The 21,616-nt window shown below is 39.0% G+C and overlaps 1 protein-coding gene across 1 annotated transcript; it reads right to left on the minus strand.

The window, feature by feature from the left end:
• Nucleotides 1-6,473: 6,473 nt before the first annotated feature.
• On the minus strand, nucleotides 6,474-20,950 carry LOC106536214 (RNA-binding protein 33; the record flags this gene model as incomplete). Its single annotated transcript, XM_014033421.1, is given in 11 exon segments — nucleotides 6,474-8,767; nucleotides 8,912-9,000; nucleotides 11,325-11,498; nucleotides 12,274-12,450; nucleotides 14,057-14,776; nucleotides 15,063-15,365; nucleotides 15,557-15,820; nucleotides 16,198-16,565; nucleotides 17,021-17,135; nucleotides 20,112-20,173; nucleotides 20,641-20,950. Coding segments are annotated over 11 exon segments (2,631 nt in total), but the record flags the coding sequence as incomplete, so codon positions are not given.
• Nucleotides 20,951-21,616: the final 666 nt, after the last annotated feature.

Here is a 21,616-nt window from a genome sequence, read left to right on the forward strand (position 1 = left end):
ACTCTGCTGCTGTCACATAAATGGATTCTGAAACGGTGCCAGCAGCATACTGTGCATAATCTATTTTTGTATATCTCAACTACAAAAAAAAAGGTTGAAAAAAATCAAGAAAAAATAACTTTAAAAAAGAAAGAAAAAAAGACAAAGAACGGAGAGGATGCAGGACGGAGCAGAAATGTGCAGAAATGTGCAGCTTGACTGTTATCTTTTAGGGGGATGAACAAAACTTCGCGGGGTTCCATAAATTATATTTTTATACRCAGAATTGTAAATTAGATTTTGACAGATCGCGCTACCGAATCACATTTCGTTGTTTTGGAATAGTTGTAAGATATGAGAATATATTTTAATTTAAACAAACAACAACATACAGTAGCTGGTAAAAAAACAAAAGTATTGGACAAAACCTTGTACTGTTTTGGTTTATTCTTAAGAATTTTATTGTTTGTAAAACTGTTGGTTTAAAGTTGTCGGAGAGGGACAGACATTCTGCCTCTGCTTTATTATTTTAGGACTGTATATGTTTTATTTTTTGTTTGTTTGGTTTTGTTTTCGTTTTGAGAGAGAAAAAAAAAGATCAAAATGCAGATTCTGACAATTCAGTAACAGTTTAAAAAAAAGAAGAAGTAGTACCGAAACAGTTTGGTTGAATAAATTAATGAGTAACTCCTGTAAATGTACTAAAATGTTATTTTTCCTTTTCATATTTTGTAATAGGGAGATAGTTTTCTATAGTGAAGACCTGCGGCAGATGCACAGTCTGGATAGTCTTCATAGGCAGACCATAACTTTCATAACAGGGCGATGTGTCAAAAAAAATGTCTAGAGTTTATTATTTATATGTTTATTACAAAGATAAAGAAAATCTTCATACTTGCAGTTGTCCTTGTCTAATTGAGCCCAAACAGCACGTAATAAGATTTTTTTCCTCTCATTAAACTTTTTAATTGAAGGCCTTAATGAATGCATAATATCCTGGCAAAGTTTGCTCCATGTGGACTTCACCATTTAATGCCAAAGATCTGAGCTAAAATACAATAAAAATGCGTAGCCCTCTGAGTATAAGTTGGAGATAACTCTCGGCTACAACCACAGCAAAAATTATCTCCACATTTGAAGAGTTGGATGAGTTATATCCATTTTAGTGTTTTCCAAAAATGACTAGCTGTGGCGGTCATCTTGAGTCGTGCTGGCTCCAGAAGTTTATCAGTTCTAGAAGCACATCCAGCGATCACTTCCTGCAGGTTTGAACAAAATCCATCCAGTGGTTCGTGGGAAATTTTGCTAACAGACAAGGCAGCTGAGCGTCTTCAAAGCTGATCCCGCGCGAACAGCTCGTGCTCGTAACATGTGGTGCTGGGGACTCTCAGCTATTACCACACAAATTTTAGCTCAATATCTTTAAAAAAGTTTAATTATAGACTTTTTTTTGTTTGTTTTTAGTGAGTTTGCTTTTAGCGCTGGCGGCCAGCTTGAATGGGGTTAATGATTTGTAGATGTACATTTAATGATGACTTCCAGGGAGTCTCATTAAAATCCGTGCGCTGGTTCATGAGATATTTTGTTAACAGACCTACAAATGAGCACATTACAAAGGGGYATGATAACCAACTTAATTTGTATTTTTACTCCGCTTTTAGTTTTAGTAAATTTAGGGAGAGACCACCTGGGTGAGAATAATTAACATAAAACAGCTTTTTAATTAACATGATAATTGTGTTGGTTCGGCATGCTGGGAGCAAACATTTTTTTTTGTCTGCAGCCTATTTGGCGAATAGAAAATGCAGAATATGGCGCTTTGAACTGCCTTTTGCGTGCTTGTGAAATGTTGAGAGCTTGTGTCAAATTTAACGAGCTCTGCCCTCCGCAAATACCATCCGACACGCAGACAAATTAAACAGGAGCGTGTTTGTCTGCGTCCCCCGGTGTCTGGGACACACACACACTCACACACACACACACACACTCACACACACTGCGGTCCAAATCACAGTCCTGTTAGTCTGAGCAAATCTCCATAATCCTCCGGTATTTTCATACAACCGTATAGTTTGTTTTTACTATCTGGTTTGAAGTTTTTTTTAAAACGGTGAGCTCGAGCGCATCTTTCTGAAACTTCCAACACTGGGGGGGTTCCTCCTGCGGGTTTTAGGGTTCTCGCGCGGCGCAATGGCGACATCGTGTGGCAGAGAGGTGGTACTGCACCCTGAAAATGCTTTAAAATAAGGKTTGGTCTATTCTGGTGGGGCTGTTATCTTGTTTTCCTGCTCCAAAACAACCTGATTAAGCGACTGAATTACCTCTTCAGGTTCTGCAGAAGCCTGTTCATTACCTAAATATTCAAATCAGGTGTACTGGAGCAGAGAAACCTGTAATGCATGAAGGACCAGGATCAAATAGTCAACACTTTTTTTTTTTYCCATTTTGCTTAAGAAAAAACAGATTTTTATGACCTCTTGAGCAACTTTTTGGAGGCATTTTAAAACGTTTTTCTTTTTTTGGCTCTTATACCCGAGCATTTTCAGATAATTTTTTGTTTACTTTGTTAAGCCTCCTAACCCTGACCTATGAATTATTCAGGCTCCCAAATCCGTTTTGTCGACACCTAACAAAAACAGTCGCAGCTACTAACTAGCCAAAGTACTAGACTGTCACAGGAACAGTTTGTTCTCATTTTAGCTTTTAAATTTAATTGTCTTTGTTAAATTGTTTACTGAATACACAACTTACAGATATTGTTCTGCTGCTGAAGTTGCACTGCTTTTGTCCTCCACTTTCCCCTTTTTAAGGTACACACTTGCACTATTTATGCAAAAAAAATGGGGTGGGGGGCTTTAAAAGACCTGCAGAAAGCCTGGAGATATGCTGATCAAGACCACTTTAAAACAGAAGAAAGTCTTAGCAGAAAGTTTTACCATTAGACAAACTGATACAAACTCGTCCGTCACTCTGACTTWTCAAAGTGAAAAAGGCCCAATGGAGCTGAGTTTCTGAGCACTGTTGCAACATGAGCAGGAATTCCATTTTCGTCTCCCACATTGTGTCGTGCTGTTGATACTACGAGGTGGAAACTCCAGGGTGGGACAAAGCAGCCCATCTCTCCCAGCGCGGTGACCTTGGGTCTCTGTCAGATACAAAAGCGTCCGAACAGGGCAGCATTCCTCAGAGCAGGTAAACAGAGCCTCCTCTAATCCCTCCGGGGGCCCTCAGTCTGCTGGAGCTCAACTGCAGCTTTTACAAATGTTGACATCTGCAAACATGAACCAGTCTGGCTTTTCTGGAAAACAAAACTCTGAGCTTCTAAGAGACAGAGAGTGAGGAGGATCTCCAAACGTTGTGGCTTGTTCTGTCCTGAAACATCCTGTTCCTCCTTGGTGGAGCATTCAACCTCTACAAGTTTCAAGAATCTGCCTTCTTTGGTGTTATTGAATTATGAGGCTATAAATTAGGAAGTCCCATATCGACGTTGCTCTATGTTAGACACAGTGCAATGGTGAGCATGGACCTACAGCTTGTGTGTGTGGGGGGGCTGCAAATATTGTCATTTTGATCAAATTACTATTAATTTTACTTGCATCCTCATAAAAATGATTCTAATTGTTTTTGTTGAATTACATAATGTAAAATGTTCACAAGAAATATAAACCTATACCTATGAAAAATTATTTTATCATTTTAATCCATCCAATGAACTGAGAAAAAAACATTTCCAATACAAAAGTTTTGATTAAAACATTTGAATTAGACAATAACACAGGTTTGTTGTGCATCAATTTTTTTATTATTCTAGTTTTTTTCAACAATCCACAGGATTCAAGTTCATTAAAAAATAATATTTTTACATCAAAGTAAAAATGTGTAGAATCATTCAACAATTTACAGCATCTGAACAAATTGCACAATAGTTTCATCACAAAGCAACAAACAGCTTCAGATCTCATACATCGGCGATGAGTGGAAACATTTTCCGTCAACAGGTTTTAGTCATTATTTGGAGCGACACACAGTTTGATAAGGCAGTCCACAGTCTTATCAACGACTCGACCCAACAATGAAGAAGCTGGGAGGAGCTTCGGTGCAGAAAAAAAAAAAAAAGCCTTAGAGCGTTTGGCTTTAGAGCTACGATGTGCCCTGTGAAGCCGGATGTCGTCACAGAGGWGGAAACCTCCATCCACCGGGCTAACAAACAACGGTGGGCCCGGCGGGCCGGCCGCCCTGCTGCAGCTCATTCAACAACAGCATTGAGGAAAAGATGGGAAACAGTCAAACTTGTGTACGGTAAGTTAAGGAGAGCCGCCACGCCGGGGGCATGGAGAGCTGCTACGGGAGAAAAGTTAGAAGTCAAAGCTCGATTCCAGGCCTGAAGAGCAGAAATAAAAAAGGTTAAAAATGTGGGTTAAAAAAAGCAGCTTTGGTAACAACATCTCCCATCCTCAGTAATCTGCTGGAAAACACAAATGCATGAGTTAATCCAAAACATTTCAAGAGTAAAATATCTGTGCAGCTAAAAATCTAAAATATCAAAACTACATCAGCAGCAACACGAGATTTGGACCATACCAGTGGTTCTGCACGCTCCCTGCTGTTCTGGAATATCACTTTTTATTTTCTGCTCTAACCACAGGTGAGTCAATATTTATTTTCTGTTTGCAGCACACACATACAAAAATAAATTTTAAGAAGTGCCACCTTAACTAAGAATTGAACTTATGGCTCTAGTTTTCCAGATTTGTGCTGACATTTGAAGGGTTTAAGCTCCAATAAACACGATTATCTCCAGGTTTGAGATAAGATTAAGCAAACATATKAACCAGCAGCTGCCTCAACTTTCACTACTTTCACATGGATTTCAGGTGCTCGTTAATTGCATAAAACCAAATAAATCCACGTAAAAACATAACACAAAGGTGATTAATGATAGCTGCATGCAAACTCCCTGGTATGGTCACTTAAACATGATCCTGACTAATGTTTGTTGCTGCTCTGTTCACTGGCTTTGATCTGGGAAAATAAAAGTTTTATTATTCCAGAAAAGCTCCACCCCCAAATCACCAGATGAACCTGATGGGAAATAAAAGAAAACAAAAACAACATTGAAGTTAGTGTTGTCTAGATATGGAATAATATTGCATCTTTGACCCCAGGTTGGTGTAAACGATCTAATAATCAGTTCTATCTGATGTAATAAACATCCCTGAGAATCAGTCCCTGGATTACAGAGCAATGATTGGTATAAACTGCTTTAAAATCAACTGTAACCAAACAAAGTGGTTTTATATAAAAGCTGGCTGCTAATTAAACAGCCTGCAGTAACACGCTTCTAATACAACAACTCCATTATGTCTGAACATTCACAGCTTACATGRCTGAATAATTCTTCAGTTTAAAGTACAACAGATTCAATGTGAATCTTTGTTTGCATTTCAAGACCCAACGTCTTATAATATTGTCACTGTGAGCAGAATCGCCCATACTTAAAATATAAATTCATAGAATTTACCAAAACACCAAACTTCTAGTGTAACTCACAAATAAAATAAAATTAAAATGTCACAGGGAATACAAGATAAAAGTAAACAAAAAACCTCTCCGACAGCTCAAAAAGGGAAGAAAACATAAGCGTCAGTTTAGACAGTGCAACAGACAAAATGTTACAAAAATAATAAACTAATAAATAAAAATAAAAAATAAAGCCTGACCTGACCCTTTGATACTGACAGCAGTTTGAGAATGTTTGAGGTAATAATCCATACATGTAACTTGTGTAAAAACTTTGTGTATTTATCTCTAGTAAATACTTCAAAAGGAGATAGCATAAAACTGTGAGATTCACACATGCAGGATAAACAAAAGCCCCTGTAAACATCAACACTTTTGCTTCAATGGCAAAAAATGCGACTTTTTTTAAAAAGATACCATCTAGATGAGCAGATATAACTGTTTATTTTTTTATGGCAGAGGTGCCCAAAGTGGGGCCCATGGGCYAAAACTGGCCCACCAAGCCATTTTATTTGGCCCACGAGCAGTTGCTCATGTTACTAGGTCCTACGTAGAAACACTGCACTTCCACTTAGTCATTCCAACCACTGGCCTAGTGACTATTCACTCACTTTATCTTTGAATTATATTAAGATTAAATATGAAATACGAGTAACAAGAGACATCTACAGTAGATTTAAGCACACATGTAGATTTGAACATTTAACACTTAATGAAATGTCCTGTGAGCATTTGCTGCCTGAGCGTACATCAAACTTTCTCCAAATGCACGGCTAAAAAAAAACCTAACAAAAGAAGAAAAAAAACGTGAGCCACTGCAGCGGCTGCTAGCCAATATAAAAAACAAAAGGATCGTATTTATTATTGAATTTGGCCCACAGCCTTCGGATAGATTTTCATTTTGGTCCTCTGCGGGAAAACGTTTGGGCACCCCTGCTTAATGCAATTATTAAAAATGAATATCCCAACTCTTGTTTTTTTTTTTTTTTGCTCAGGAGCAAAATATATCCAAGTGAAGTCCTAAAAGCAACAACCTCTTAATTCAAGTTGCTGCTCATCAGGATGTCATCGTTATTAGTACTGCACCTCAAAAAGTCAACTCATTCCGACTCTAAAGAGATCAATTCAGTAATGTTCCCTTTTCAGCAGTGAGGTTCATGCAGTTTCATTTCTAGACGTGTTGAACCTATAAAAACAGTTTAATCCTGATGCCGTTAATATTTTCAGAAGTATATATATATATTTATAGTTGGGAGGTGAATATCCACAGATTCTGTGAAATACAAATGATTAAAATGTGACAGAGATAAGACCGTACAGCAGAAAGGCAGCAGACACATGGACGTCACAGAACCACACATCTTCAGACTAAAGTTTAACCGGCTTCACATACCAGCATGTTTACGGTATATTGGCCACTGTTTTTATTTTTTTCTCTGTTTTCCCTAAATGTTTTTTTTTGTCTTATGAACAGAAATGTGGTCCAGTCAACTCTTTGTTTTATCTCTAAAAAAAACAAACAAAAATGTCCAAACCACTTGTAAAATGATTTCTGACTTGAGACATCAGCACAGTCTTTACATATAAAAATGTTTACCTTGATACAACATGACTAACAGGACAAAAAAATAAAAAAATAAAAAATAAAAAAAAAGAACAGGATAGTTTTTTTTCTGGTATGTGCATGATCGCTACATGGATAATGGTTGCTCCCTCGTTTTGTTTTGGTTTTGAAAAAACGTACAGGAAAAATTCCTTTTTAAATTCAGTAATTCGTAACATGGATTAACGGGGTTTAGGAATATTTTAGTTCAACACATTTCTAAGCCAMCATTGAACCAAATCTGCCAAATGAAGTGAGGGAGGGAAACTGGCAAAGTGACATGCAAAACGATGAAGAACGAGGATGTCTTAATAAGGAAATGTTAAGAAAGCCAAAAAAAAAAAACATAAAATAGAAAAAAGGTGTCTGGATTTAAAGTTTTTGGTTTGGTAGTGTAGTGGGATTATTTAAACAGGGCTAAAAATGCTTGGAAATACAAAGTGATGCATTAAGYGCTGTAGAAGAGTAGAAGAGGAGGTTTAAATATAAGACAAAGACTTCTAGCTTCATTTCCTTCTCATCAACTTATTTTGGATCAATTAATCCAAACCCTTTACTCCCCCTCCAAAAAAAGTAACGTGAGCAGGACCTAACATAATATGCAGATTAGCTCAATTAAAACTGACGAGTCTCTCCAAAACTACAAACGCAACACTTTGCAACAATGAGGAAGGCTGCTCTTTATCAAACATAAACCCACGTAAGAACAGAAACCTAAATCTAACTACTCCTTAATCAAACATTAAACTAGAATAGATAAATTTATTCCAAACACAATCCATGCAACAGTTAAATAAAACAACCTAGTAATACTCAGCGAACAGAAGAGACCAAAGAAATGATTTTAACTTTCAATCCAGAGAACAGTTTTAACACCGAGTAGCACCAGAAACAAAGACAATCTTTACAAACAGACAAAACTACTGAAAATTTAGAAAAATGGAAGTGAAGTCTTTGCCAGTCTAGCTTCAGTCACTGCTGGATTAAATGTTGAATCCTCACCGCAAAACTGTGTACACAACATGTCCACTAGGTGGTGCCACTAATCAAAACAACGACTGGTGAAAACGGAAAAGAACAAAGCACCAGTAATGATAAAACACTACCATCTACAGGAAAGGAGGAAAATGGGCAACAAAAGCCAACATTTGGGCTCAAGGACCATATTCTTCCACAAATCCCTGCATCAAAATACTAAATCTCGAATAAACTTAAAATTACTGTCAAGTGGCCAAATCTGAGTAAGTTTCCTTTATATTCATTAAAAATAACTCTGAAGAGGTCAGCAACCATTATCCCATGATAAGCTCTACTTAAAGGATTTGTTTAAGATGGGGGTGGGGAAGAATTTTTTTACAAACATAAAAAAAAGGTTTACCATTCAGTGTCTTTTCAAAGTCACTTTAAACCCACAGTCACTTAGCAGGCAAAGTGAAATGCATGCATGCTTGCAGCTAATTATGTCTTTGTGTTTATTTGTCCAAACAGGAAGGGGATGAATGTCGAACTTCGTGCAGAGACGATGAATGACCCCAAGGAGCTGAAGAGATTTTCCTACCCCCCTGGTGATGCTCTATACGAGTTGTCCCAGGTGAGGAGTGGCTTTGTTGTGCTCCTCACTCATCGATCAGTGACACGTCAATGTGGGACAAATCGATCATGTGCCTGTGTGGCAATCATCATCATTATCACCCAGTCACTCTGATTTTTATCTCTTTACAGCATTATCTATACAGCCAAAAAAGTAAAGCTCGGTAATAATTTTACTGTCACTTCTACAAACACAAAACATAAAAGAATATTGAATACCTGTTGAAGCTCATTTGGAAACTTGCAGCATGTTGGGGATTGGAAAACTTGGCGATAGCTTTTCTCTGCTGGGGGATCATTTTAAACATCTGCAGAGAGCAGAAAGAGAAAAGACAAAGTGAATWAAAATAGATATTTACTCAAAAGATAAAACAGAAGTGGTGAGGAGAAGTGGAATAATTAATTCCCTTTATAAACCTCATTTCCAAAACAACTCAACAGAGGGCACTGTGATATCACATTGATGCAGATTTCATTATTTCTACATCTGTGGACTCAAATAAATATATTTTTATAAGCTTGAGAAATAAAGGTTTAACATGAAAATGCTGACTTTTTTTAAAAGGCGCTTTAAATGTTTAGGAAAAACTAGTTTCTCATGAGAGGACTCAAGCTTCAAGCTTCAAAACATTTATAAAATCCAAAATGTCTTTAAACCTGATGTATGAAGGTTAGGGATGGACATTTGAAAGGTGCTCTTTGAATTTACTGGTCAGTATTTGATAATTCTTCAAATTTGGACACCCCCGACTCCACACACATATACTGAGTTACAACTATTCAGCCCGTTCAAACCACGTTTAGTCTGTGTTTTACTTGGCACAAATGTCAGCACAACAATCTGTGTGAGAGAAAAAAAAAAGGCAGCAAGTTTAACAAATCTAAATATTTATACACTCATGAGAGCAGAGCAATATTGGTATGAACATTAATTTATTCACATTTAAAGATTATTTAAATTAGATTATTAGAAAGATTATTTATTTAAGCAAACGCTTCATGATTTAGGACTAACGTCTGCTTCATATTTTTGTTTAAAAACCTGTCGGTGTACAGAACAATAACTCGGGTACAACTTGGTGCATTACCACGAGGTTGTGTTTGTGTTAGCACTGCGCTACTTTCAGGTGTAGGTTAGAGGGGCGGGGAGACGCTTATTAAAACAACTGTACGATTAATTCTTCAAATTCATATTTTTAATAACTGTTCAAATAATCAAAAATCACTGCCCGTTCTTTATTAGAGGTTGGCCAATAAACTGGTCAGACAATAAAATAATGCCATTTAAAAAGAAAAATACAAGATGATCTGTAGAAAGCACAGTTTCTGTGTAGACAATAAGTGTCAACATGAATACCAGTGAGAGCGGTAAAACTTCTTGTTTTTTTTTTAGAATATTTAACTGATCAGATATTAAATATTAGAGCAAGAAGAAAAATTAATAACTATAATCTACTTTAAAACTACATTAATAGTGAGCTCAGGACCAGCTGTGGCAGGGTTCCTGCAGTTTAAGCCAAATTAAATTTAAGACTTTTTAATGCCAAATGAAATTAAATTTAAGACCAATTTCATAATAAACACAAATGACATACATACAAATAAACACTGTGGCAGAAACTCATGAATCAAAGTACTTTTGGTTGAAGTATTCAAATATTGCTAACAGACCAATTGTTTTTATCCATATTCAACTACAGTATAGCAGAAACGTTCTTAGCAGTCAGTTTTAAACTTAAATTAATTTCTGGAAATCCTCGAACAACCAAAAATTTGGAGTTTTAGGACCCACAGTGGGGTCTTAACCCCAATTTGCTGTAGATGAAACCTTAAAGTGTCTGTGACATCAGGTTTTTGTAAGAAACGTGAATGCATTTTTGGAATAACAACATTATTAACATATTAGAAAACAAATTTCACATTGCTCAGATGAATAGTTGTTGAGATATTTGCATGTGAAATAACAGGAAGTGATGTCAAAGAGGAATGTCTGAATGTGAATATTTAAAAAACAAATGTTACCAATTATTTTAATATTTGAGATGAATTACAATCATCCTACTTACAATGTGTTAACATTTTTAAGACTTCTGAAAAATTGATTTAAGACATTTTWAGGCTAATTAAGGCCTTATTTTTGGATTGATGAATTCAATGAATTTTAAGGCTTTTTAAGGATCTGCAGGAACCCTGTTTGGTTTAGTTAGGAATATGTTCTGACCCACATCAAGCATTAGAGCTAAATTATTAAATATCTTAGTGCTTCTAAGTTTTAACATTATCATCTCTGTCTTTGGTAAGTAGAAATATTTTTCCTAAGCAAGTATAGAGTTGGAGCAGCTTCTGTACACAGATGTGTACAATGTCTACTTTATAAAATAACATGATGGCTCCACAAAACTTAGCTCAAAATCAAAGTATTTCAMTGAGCCAATAAGTGCATTGCCTTGTGAGATTAAACAAAGGGAAGAAAAGGTTACAAGGAATTTTAGTCAGCAATATGTTTTTATTAAACTGCTATATTTTTGCCTGATGAAAAAGCATTTCATCGTGGACATCAGCTGCTCTAATTTCTACAGATCAGGACCACAGAGAAAATAAATCACTATCTAGCTACATATTTGCCACCCACCTCTATGGGACCAATGGACCTGAGGAGGTTCTTCAGCTGCAACTCTGTCGTAGATGTGGAGAGGCCCTCTATGGACACAGTAGCACCAGAGACCTCTGCATCTCTCTGGTTCTGTCTGGTGGGCACTGGATGACCTCGACCCATCTGACCAACTCCTCGACCAGACACGACAACCTAGTCCGTGCGATCCCAAAGGAGAAAAAAAAAAGAAAGAAAAAAAAAAAGAAAAAATATATATAAGGAATATTAACAATAAAAACTGAGAAAACACAGAGGGAAATTTTTTATTTCTTTAACAAAAACATGGATGTCTTTAATCGTGTCAAAAGGTTTTTAAACATAGAGGTACATTTAAAAACGCTTCTTCTCCTGTGCCTCTCAGACTTTAACATGATTGACTCATCACCTTTCTACACAAAACATCAATGTCAGAAGGTGATGCATGCTGCATGACATTCTTCATATGATCTTGTGAGAGAGGGGTGCGTTTTCCCAGTTGCAGAGGAGGAGGAGGGAAAGACCCTAAAAAGAGCAAAGAGGGTGTAGTGGAAATGTGTGTGTGTGTGTTTGTGTATGTGTGTGTGGGGGGGTGGGGAAGCATAAAGGAAGAGCAGCCATGCAAGCCTAGTGGTGGCTGCCTTACACTGTCAGCATCAGCGAGTATGGAATCTGTGACAAGAACCTGCTGGTGACATGTGTGSAGAGAGGCCAGGGGATCTCGTGTAGCCATCATTGTGTTATTTTCAACTTGTCAATGCCCCAGCACCTGCATACTGTCCTGTTAGACTGCAACTGCAGCCTGATTGGTACTTCTACTGAATAAAAATGTAATGCAGCATTACAGGAGACATTCTGGCTTGTGTTTCACTTAAGGTGCCATGAACCTCACGCTGTTAATAAATACATTTTAGGTGAAACGAGTGTTGGTGTTGGCTCAGTTGTGACATACCCTGCTTTGCTGTGCGCTGCCCCTGCCCCCGCGGCAAGCCTGCGGTGTTTCGCCTGGACCCTGTTGCTGCTGTCCCATCATGGTCACCTTCCTTTGGACGATCTGGTTGTGCGGAGGTGCCTGCCAGGAACTCTGCTGCTGTGTTGGGTCGACGCTTGCCTCAGGCCCCTTTCCACTCTGAACAGAAATAATGATGGAAAACACTAAATTAGTGCTTCAAAATCTCAGCATGTCTCCCAAACGGCACACATCACACGCTTGTGCCAACAGGCCACATTTAAGTGAAGTTTTCATCAGTGACGTGAAGCTATTTCCACAAAAGAAACTGAGAATCTGCAAATACTGAATGTGGATTTCTATCAGCAGTCAGTRGAGAATAGAGATCAAGCAAACAAGGTGATGGTCTCATTATCAAATAAAGTCACAGCTCTGCCGTGTTGACGTGCAGGGAGGAATTGAAGGTCGTCTTTTCTCCGACTCTGCAGAAAGATGTGACAGATCAATACGTGGGAAGAAAAGAGGCGCTATCTCTGACCTGTCCCCAGCTGAGAGTAAATAGATTAATCCCTTCTATAGAAATCACAGCTCCTGATTGCACCCATCAAATGCTAAGCTGCATTACACTGAAACGACAGCAGCTCGATGTGTACCCCMCCGCACAAACACACACCCTTTCCTGAGCTTTTGTGTTTCGCACTGCTTTGTATTGCCCCTGATGAAAATATAATTTGCTTCTTATCTGTGTGCCTAAGCTATACAAATCCAAATCCTCAAAAGTGCCAACTTTCTTACACAGGTATTATGAAAGATTAATTACAAGGGTCTTGGATTGGCATCTTTTGTTGCCTCGCACCTGAAAGATGGGTTGATACACGAAGCAACTGAGGGATGACAGAGGAAGACGGGAAAAGGAAGAGATAACATTGTCAAACTCTTGTTGATGACAGCAGAACAATGTGGAAGAGAGAATCTTCTTTTCACTCCAATTATTAGCCCCAGCTCTTTCCATCCTTTTTTCCCTCTGCTTCACATCCCACTCCACTTTTCTTTCCTTCACAATGCAGTGAATCAGATAGCTCTACACAGGTTTCCATTAACACACTGACACCCAGTGATCTTCATCAGCAGCCAGTCGCCAATTTTGGCGCAGCGGCTTGATCCTCTGGGATGGAAAGCAGCTTATTTCAAATATTATCACATCCCACCACCGTGTCTCTTCAGTGACAAGTATTAATGTTTAACATGCACGCCTTTGTGGGTTTTCAATAAAGATTAATGCGCAATTAAGGACAAAGCTGCAACTTATCAGTAGARAATGAAATAGCCAGCAGTGATATTTTCTGGACATTGTTAAGAGTTATTGTCAATCTTATTTTACCTCCTGTCTTTAAGAGAATGCTTATCTGTCCTGAAAAGAGGATCTCAACCTTTAAAAGTAGTGACGAAGTGTCCCCAACTCTACAGATAAATGTCAAACTGCTCTCTTTAATGCCTCCAGCCTTTCTGTGTTATAAAAGTATGTAAAGACATTCTTACTTAAATACCAGTTCACAAAGCTTAAAAGAAGAAACTCTTAACAGATCAATTTTGCCAAAATGACACAGACATCACCGTGTCATCCACATAGGTTAGATATCAGCCAGATTACAAAATAGACAGTCAGGGCAATCAATGGCATTTTCTGTTCAAGCTCAGGTAGTTTCCCCTGTGGGTAAAATCTCCTGTAAAGGATCAAATAAATGCCAAAGAAGAAGGTGTCATAAAACTGAAACTATACGCTCACCTGTCCTGAAAGTTTGACAACTCTGACTTTTTGTGGCACCTGCTGGCTTTCCAGACTGGAACTCCTGACTCTTTGCATCACAGTCCTTTTAGCCCCAGGTTTGGGTCCCTGAATCAGAGCGGGGTCTTGTCCCGCTGGCATGTTCGTCTGAGGAACTTGAAGAGACTGAATCGAAGTGTTGGGTCTGTTTACGTTCTGCACAGAACTGTGTGTTTGTTGCTGCAGCTGCCGATTCTGCTGGGGCTGATTCCACTGCTGTCTGGTGCCAGCATCGGGGATCTGCTGCTCCGGCTTTACCATGTGGAGGCGCGCCTTGACGTTCAGACGTGGCRTTGGGGTCTGAGCGGCACCACTAAGAGGCAGGGTGTTGTCTTGATTAGGATTTATTGTGTGGTTTAGAGAATGCTGCATCGTTTGAGGAACCAGTTGGGGTTGCTGTGCCAGTAGTGGAGGTCGGTTCGGTTCTGGCTGCTGTAATAGTGGCTGCTGCTGTAATGGCCGCGGCTGCTGATTTGGTGCTACGGGCTGAGTCTGCGTAGGAGTAGGGCCTTGGTTTGGTGCATTTGTTTGAGAATTAAGTCTATCCAGCAGCTCCTTCTTTCTAACGCCAGCCTGCATTTGCCGTCGCATTTCTTTCCTCTTCAGAATCTCCTCTCTCAGACGCTTCTGCTCCTCAATCTTCAGACGATACTGCCGCGTCTCCTCRTCTTCATCGGGGTTCTGTGGAAAAAAACACGTGCAAAAAAAAAATTCATTATTCTTAACATTTATCTTCTCACGGTTGTTTTAAAGCTGTGAGCTGTTGCCTAAACTGAACCTAAATTTAATCAAAGAGAAATTGGGAGGTAGAAAGAAATCAAGAATTTCAAACATCTGGTTTATTAGAAAAAGACTTTTCAAAATAAATCTATTTATTATTTGTAAATAGTCTAAACTGTGTTTAATTTTAGGTTGGTTTTTTTTTTTTAGTACCTGGGAGAACAAAAACTCATCTTCAAATGCTAACCTGTGGTGTAGTGCTGGACGGTGTGCTCAGGGTTTCCTTATTAACCATTATCCAGCCTGGCCCCCCAGGCTGTGATTCGGGCTTTGCAACTTGGCCTCTTCCTCTGCCGCCGCCAGACATCGGCTGTGTGTTCTGCCCCATACGCGTCCTCGGAGTTGCCCTGGCAACAGGCTTGATGTTGGCAGCGGGGGAGGCGGGGGTTGGGGCAGGGCGGGGCCTGTTCATGTTTGTGTTACCAGGTGCTACGGGGAGCTCCCGCAGGTTGCTGCTGCGCTGCTGCATTTGTTTAGAAATAGGTGYGTTCTGTAAACAAAATAAATACCCAACCCAGTCCTTTAGTAATTCCAACACATTTTTACCTACAATAAGTTGTGATGCTCCTTCAAATCAAGTTGTGTATATTTAGAAAATACAATGACAACATTGTCATAAAAAACACTCAGATATCAACAATTTGACCTGAAAATCACTGAGCTAATATGTTAATCTCTTACCATCCTCTGCCGGTTTGCCATGTTGCGCTGTTGARGGTTCTGAGGGCGGGGAGTCATCTGCCTCGGGCTACCGTGTTGTTGGTGGAAAGGATTCTGACCATGGTGTGTCATGGGGCGAGGTTCACTGAGGTTTATCTGTTGTTGATGTGGGAACTCTTGCCTGTGGTGGTGCTGCTGCTGCTGCTGCTGCTGGTGGTGCATGGGATGGGGCAAGATTGGGTCGTGATGTGGCAGCTGAGAGACAGGGGGTCCGTGCATTAAACCCTGCAATTATAAAGGAAGAGAGGCTAAAAGTAAATGTCAATTTTTGTTAATACCTAAAACACAAGAAATAATGTTTCKCATGTATCTTTATCACAGCATTAGATTGGGCAATTTATGGGAAATTAACCTCCTAATCAGCATTCTTGTTTAGTAATATCATAGTGATTCAATCACTAGAGGGAGCTCTTGTCTATGCCTCAGCAAAATCCAACTGTGCCAAATGTGTTTTTTTTAAACAAATCTTCAACAACCATAAATAAGACAACCAGTCAGATCAAACACTCATTTTTAACAAACAACCCAAGAGACAATTGGAACAGAAGCAGAGAAATGAAGACACAAACACACAGACACTGTTAGTCATTAAAATCACTTACTCTGAGTCGTACCTGCATCCCAAACTGGACTTGTGGAGGGGGGAAAGGGTTCCCCTGCTGGCCAAAGGGTTGACGAGGGCTCATAAAAGGCCTGGGTTGGTTGGGGGGGCCACTTTGCTGATTCAAGTTCATCATCCCCTGGTGACCTTGGTGGGGAGGGAGGTTTGGTCTTGGGGGTTCTCTCTGAAACAGTCCTAGTGGGCCTTGGCCAGGCTGGTTAAAGGGCGGTCCTGGTGGACCGAAGCCCATGTGGCCCTGGCCGGGCAGGTGCTGCTGCTGGTGGAGATTGTTGTTGCTGTTCATCAAAGGGCCCGGGCCCTGGTGATCAAACATGTGCTGCGCTGGAAATCGTRTTGAATCTGCACACTCTGTGACCAGACAAGGAAGACCATAAAAAACACAAGTGAGATGTTTTAGTTTTCTTTCTTTATTTATTTTCACTTAAGAGTCTGTTTCAGCWCCAACAATCCCCTCTCCAGATGTGTAGCATTATGATAAAAAACAAAAACAACTAATAAACACACAACTTCATWAAAAAGGTGGTGTAACAACTAGGTAGACAGATCAATTCAGCATTAATGTCAATAAAAATATATAAATATTCATGTTTATTGCCATTTCCAAGGTTTATTCAGATGTTTGTGTGTCTATATGTATGTGTGTCTAAATTGAAACACACATGCATTTAACATGAGTTCTGCTAATWCAGCAGCACCACAGAGCTGGCAGCATACCCTCTAGATATTGCACCAGAGGTGATAAATAGGGTTAAATATGCTAAGAGGGCTTTGTAACACTCATCAAGGTTGGGTGTGAGACTCACCTCCCATAAACAGGGGCTCTCTGTCCTGGGGGCCTTGAGGTGGCTGGTTCCTCAARGGCTCCATGTGATGAGGGGGCCGCTGAGGCTGACCAAAATGCTGGAAGTCTCCCATTACCTGAATAAAGACAAAGCAAAAACACAATATATAAAAAAAAAAACTAATTAACCCGAAAAAAGGGAGGTATTACATTAGACAGGGAGTGACTGTAAATAGAGCATGCGGGTCATTAAACAAATGTGGAATCTTGACTTGTTCACATCAATATGTATGCCAATATCAAAGGAAGCCTTCAGCATGAATTCTTGAACAAAACTGTATTAATGCTACTTGAGGCACTATTGATAAAAAAAAAAAAAACCTAAAGCCAGCCTCTAACAAGGAAAGAGTAGGTCAGGAGGGTATAGGTGTCCTCATCTTTGTTTCAACTACTTTATATCTTCAACCGCTTTCTACTCGTTGCATATGCTCTAGTCCCAATCAATTTACCTAAGAAAACTAGATAACTATTTAATCCCTCATTGGAATTTGAATCCCTCCTCATAACTGTCTTCTTTATTCTTTCTAAACATCCATCTCTGTTGAAAAATTAACCTGCTATTCAACACGTGGCACTTCCACAAATGGGCTGCTTGCCTCCTCCAAGCCTATTGTAAATTACTTAAGATGCTATCAAGGCCTAATCCATCTTTATTCCACTGCAGCGTGGAGGTATTTAGAGAGAAGAGGTGTTAGAAAGCAAGGCCAGAGTTCCAAAAAACTTGCTTAACATAAAGTTAATCAAAAGGGCTTACAAAGACAGGGGATCACAATGGGGGCACAATCATGCCTTTCTAAAAGGTCAGGCAGCCAGGTTTGCACAATAAGGACTCTGGTGTCCGTATAATACCTCTCAAATACCACCGCTCATCCTCTCACTTCTAATCCCTGATAAAACAGTGTCTGGAATGCTCAATATTTAACCGATGCTGGTACCGCTTGAAGCTGAGAGGACATATCCAAGATAAATACGTGTAATAAAGAAGGGCCAAATGTTAAAGCACTTAATAAATTACGGAAACATGATTTAAAAAGATGCTTTGTTTCTGGGTACTGTGTTGATATTTTAACTAGTGAAATTGATTGTGCTCATTCACGTACTGGTTTGAATATTAAAGCTGACAAAACGCACTGAAAAACAATAGTTACAGTATCACAACATTTTGTTTGGGCCAGAGCTGAACAAATAAAAGTGCTTTCATTCTAAACAATAAAAACACAGAAAGTAGTTCTGGAATAACATGAGCTCAATGTGTGTTAAATTCCTGCCACTTGTTTTATTATCACCAGTTGGGGAGTGAATGCAGATAGATTCAGTGCACAGAGCTATAAAACAGAGAAGACATTCTAACAAACGATTTGAAGTAGCTCCATAGTGGCTTTTAGGCTTTGGAAAAATGAACTAGTTTCTTATTAATATAACATTTTATTTAAAAGGTGCCACCCGTTGGGAATTGACTCTAGCATCCCCAGATTAGTACAGGAACCATTTTGGTTGCGAACATGATTCTGTATTTATCATAGTTGACCAACATGACAACAATGCAGTGCTGCTCTAAGTTCATATATTTTTTAAAAGTCTATCAACTTATTGTCTTAAATACATTAAAAATTAGACAGTCAATGAAAGAAATCGTAAATGCTAAATAAAATTATTTGAAACTTCCATCTACTAGACAACTTTCACCATATACTTGGACTTTTAAAATGTGCGTTTTAGTATTTGCCAATTTGCTTTTATGAATCACTGATAATATTGAAAAAGGTCTACAAACAATAAAAACACAAGCTTCAATTGTACTAAAAAATGTGTGCATAGAATAAAAATTCCTAATAATGACTTTAATTGGTGTTAAGATTAATATTTTAAAACCATCTCCACCAGCAAAAATGTGATGCAGTATTACTGGAGGCTATGACCCCCCATTAGCCTGGCCTTTAAACAATTAAATTTGATGGGATGATAATGTATGATAATCATGAGTAATCGGGTGCCCGCTGATAAATGGGAAGTTGTTGGCTGGTATGTCACCTGCATTTCAAATCGTGTCCTTGGCAACACCAGTCTAAATGTGATCGACAGCTGAACCCAACACTATGCCATCCATCAGCCCAGTTGTCTGCGTACCCTTCCCATTACATTTTCTACTCTGATATAAGCTAAAATCATTTCTTACTACTCTGCTGTTAATATTGAACATGACTGTAGATTTCAAGGAATAAGAATAGCATGATACTGACATTGAAGGTTAAAAAAAGGTAAATAAAGATCCAGCTTTTGATTAAGATGGTCTCCTGAGAAAGTGCCGGGCTCATTTGTGCATCCACATGGAATGCAATTGGATGTAGCTATTTTGTGATAGCCAATTTGCATAAATCCATCTAAAATTGACTTCCCAGAAAGATGTCAGTCAGTAGCAGCACCACCTGATGCCTGGGCTCAATTATCTAAAAAGACGGCTCTACTTAAAGCATTGTTGTTGACTTTACAGAGAGCCAGTTAATCTTTTGGATGGATTCTTCATGTGTGGGAAAAAAGGACCTTTAAGGGTACAGATAATTACTTCTGTTTTCTTTGTCTGATGTGATATTCAAACTTAAAGAGATTTAAAAGAAGAAATGGGCTCACCTCCAACCTCATCAATCCACCACCACGCTTCACTAATTCAGATACCATTAAGAAAACATTTTTGTGCCTTTGGGACATAAACTCATTGAAAGCGAATTTTAACAGGCACTATATCCTGTATTCACAATTCCATTACGTGCAATGCTGGATAGTCTGAGCTCCAGCCCATCCATGAAGAGCTTTTAAGTAAGTCCTGTAACTGCGGGCCCAGGCGCAAAAAGTCTTTTGCCTGAAGCTCCTATCATRCATTTCCAGTTGTGCAGTCAGACTCATATCAGTGTTTACGGATTTGCTTTAACAGTATTTGGCCAGTGCAGACGGTCTAATTGAAGTAATGTTATTGCCCTCACATAAAGGGACGCTGACCATGTGGCGAGTGAGAGAAAGTGGAGCGAAAGGAAGGTGGAGGAGCAGCTGCTACTCACAGGAAACCTCTGAGGACCCACAGCAGGTCTGGACTGGCTCTGAGCAGGAGGCATCAAGGGCACTGCAATAAGAAAGAGGGGCAAAACAGAAAACAAAAGGAGGAGGGGGAGGGGAGAAAAAATGAAAATGAGAGGCAGTAGGCAGAGAGACGGTGTGATTGTACAGAGGAAGAAATATCTGTGCTGAAGGCTCTTAGYCAGGCATGAATGTTAAATCTCAGCACACAATTGCTGCTCATAAATTTACGCTTGTATGTACAGACCAGGGTGCTCAGGGCAATACTAAATACATAAGAATAATTTACTAAAACGTGAATAAAGTATTTGCTGTTTTATAGCATTTGGCATTATATAAATCAATAAACTTGATTTTGATGTTTCTAGTTTTTTGAATAGCAAAGATTTTTGACTGTTCGTGAAAAATTCAGAAAGCAAGACTCCAGTAAATCAAAACTAAGAAAAAWCATTTTAAAAGAAGCTGGGAGAAAAAAGTTAATTTAAGGCACATTTCTAATATTACCTAGCTGACCTTGTACAGGAGACTGTGAGGGTCCTCTAAAGTGGGGGTTAATATGGATGTTTTTGGGCTGTGGGGGCTGCTGTTGGTGATGCTGAGGGAAGCTGGGTGGCGGGGAGTTCATCATTCGTGATGGTTGTTCCATCTGGGGTCGCAGTGGTGGGGAGCGATGAGCCATGTGAGGAGAGATGAGGGGTTGAAGGGGCTGCTGTGGAATGGGACGACCACGCTCCTGGAAGGAAGGAGGTCCTCTTGGACGTGAAGGGTGGTGCTGATGGGACTGCAACTGCTGCTGATGCAGAGGYGGCATACGAGAGGATGGCTGGTAATCAAAGAGCGAAAAAAAATTAACAAGTGAGGTAAATAAATGCCACTTTGTTGATATCTTGGTACAGATATTTACAGAAACCACAAATATCAATGGGCCTGTTAGTACTGAAACATCTCAACTACAGATTATTGTTGAAACCAGAGTTTAAATAATACGTATTTCAAACTGATCTTTCATAATTGCYCAAACAAACAAAACAAAAGCAAACATGCCAGTGACCAAATTACTCAAATGGTACAACCTGACAACAATAGTGTGTTCCAAAAAGCACACCCTCATTAATTGCGGTCAACAAAATGTTTGTGGTGCTCCCATGTCAACCGTGTGTCATTAGTTTTTATTTTCCAGTGTTGTTGTGTTTTGAATTTTACCATCTRCTACCATTAATTAATAACCCTTAAAATAATGCAGTGCTCGAGTTAAATGCCATGCAGCCTTGAGAAGAACTACTTTAACCCTAGGGGTTCTTTCCAGCTGAGAAAACACACACAGTTAATACTTTGTTTTGTTACCTGCAGCCTTGGGATAAAGTTTAAATAGTAACTTATCCCAAAATTAACTTTTTTTAGCTTATAAACTGCCTAGAATGTGTCTAAAATGTTATACAGTACAGTTTCTGTGCTAATTTTGATGTTTTTGTGCATATTTGTTCAAATC

The sequence above is a fragment of the Austrofundulus limnaeus genome, unplaced genomic scaffold (genome assembly GCF_001266775.1).
Source record: "Austrofundulus limnaeus strain Quisiro unplaced genomic scaffold, Austrofundulus_limnaeus-1.0 Scaffold1731, whole genome shotgun sequence".
NCBI classification, from domain to species: Eukaryota; Metazoa; Chordata; class Actinopteri; order Cyprinodontiformes; family Rivulidae; genus Austrofundulus; species Austrofundulus limnaeus.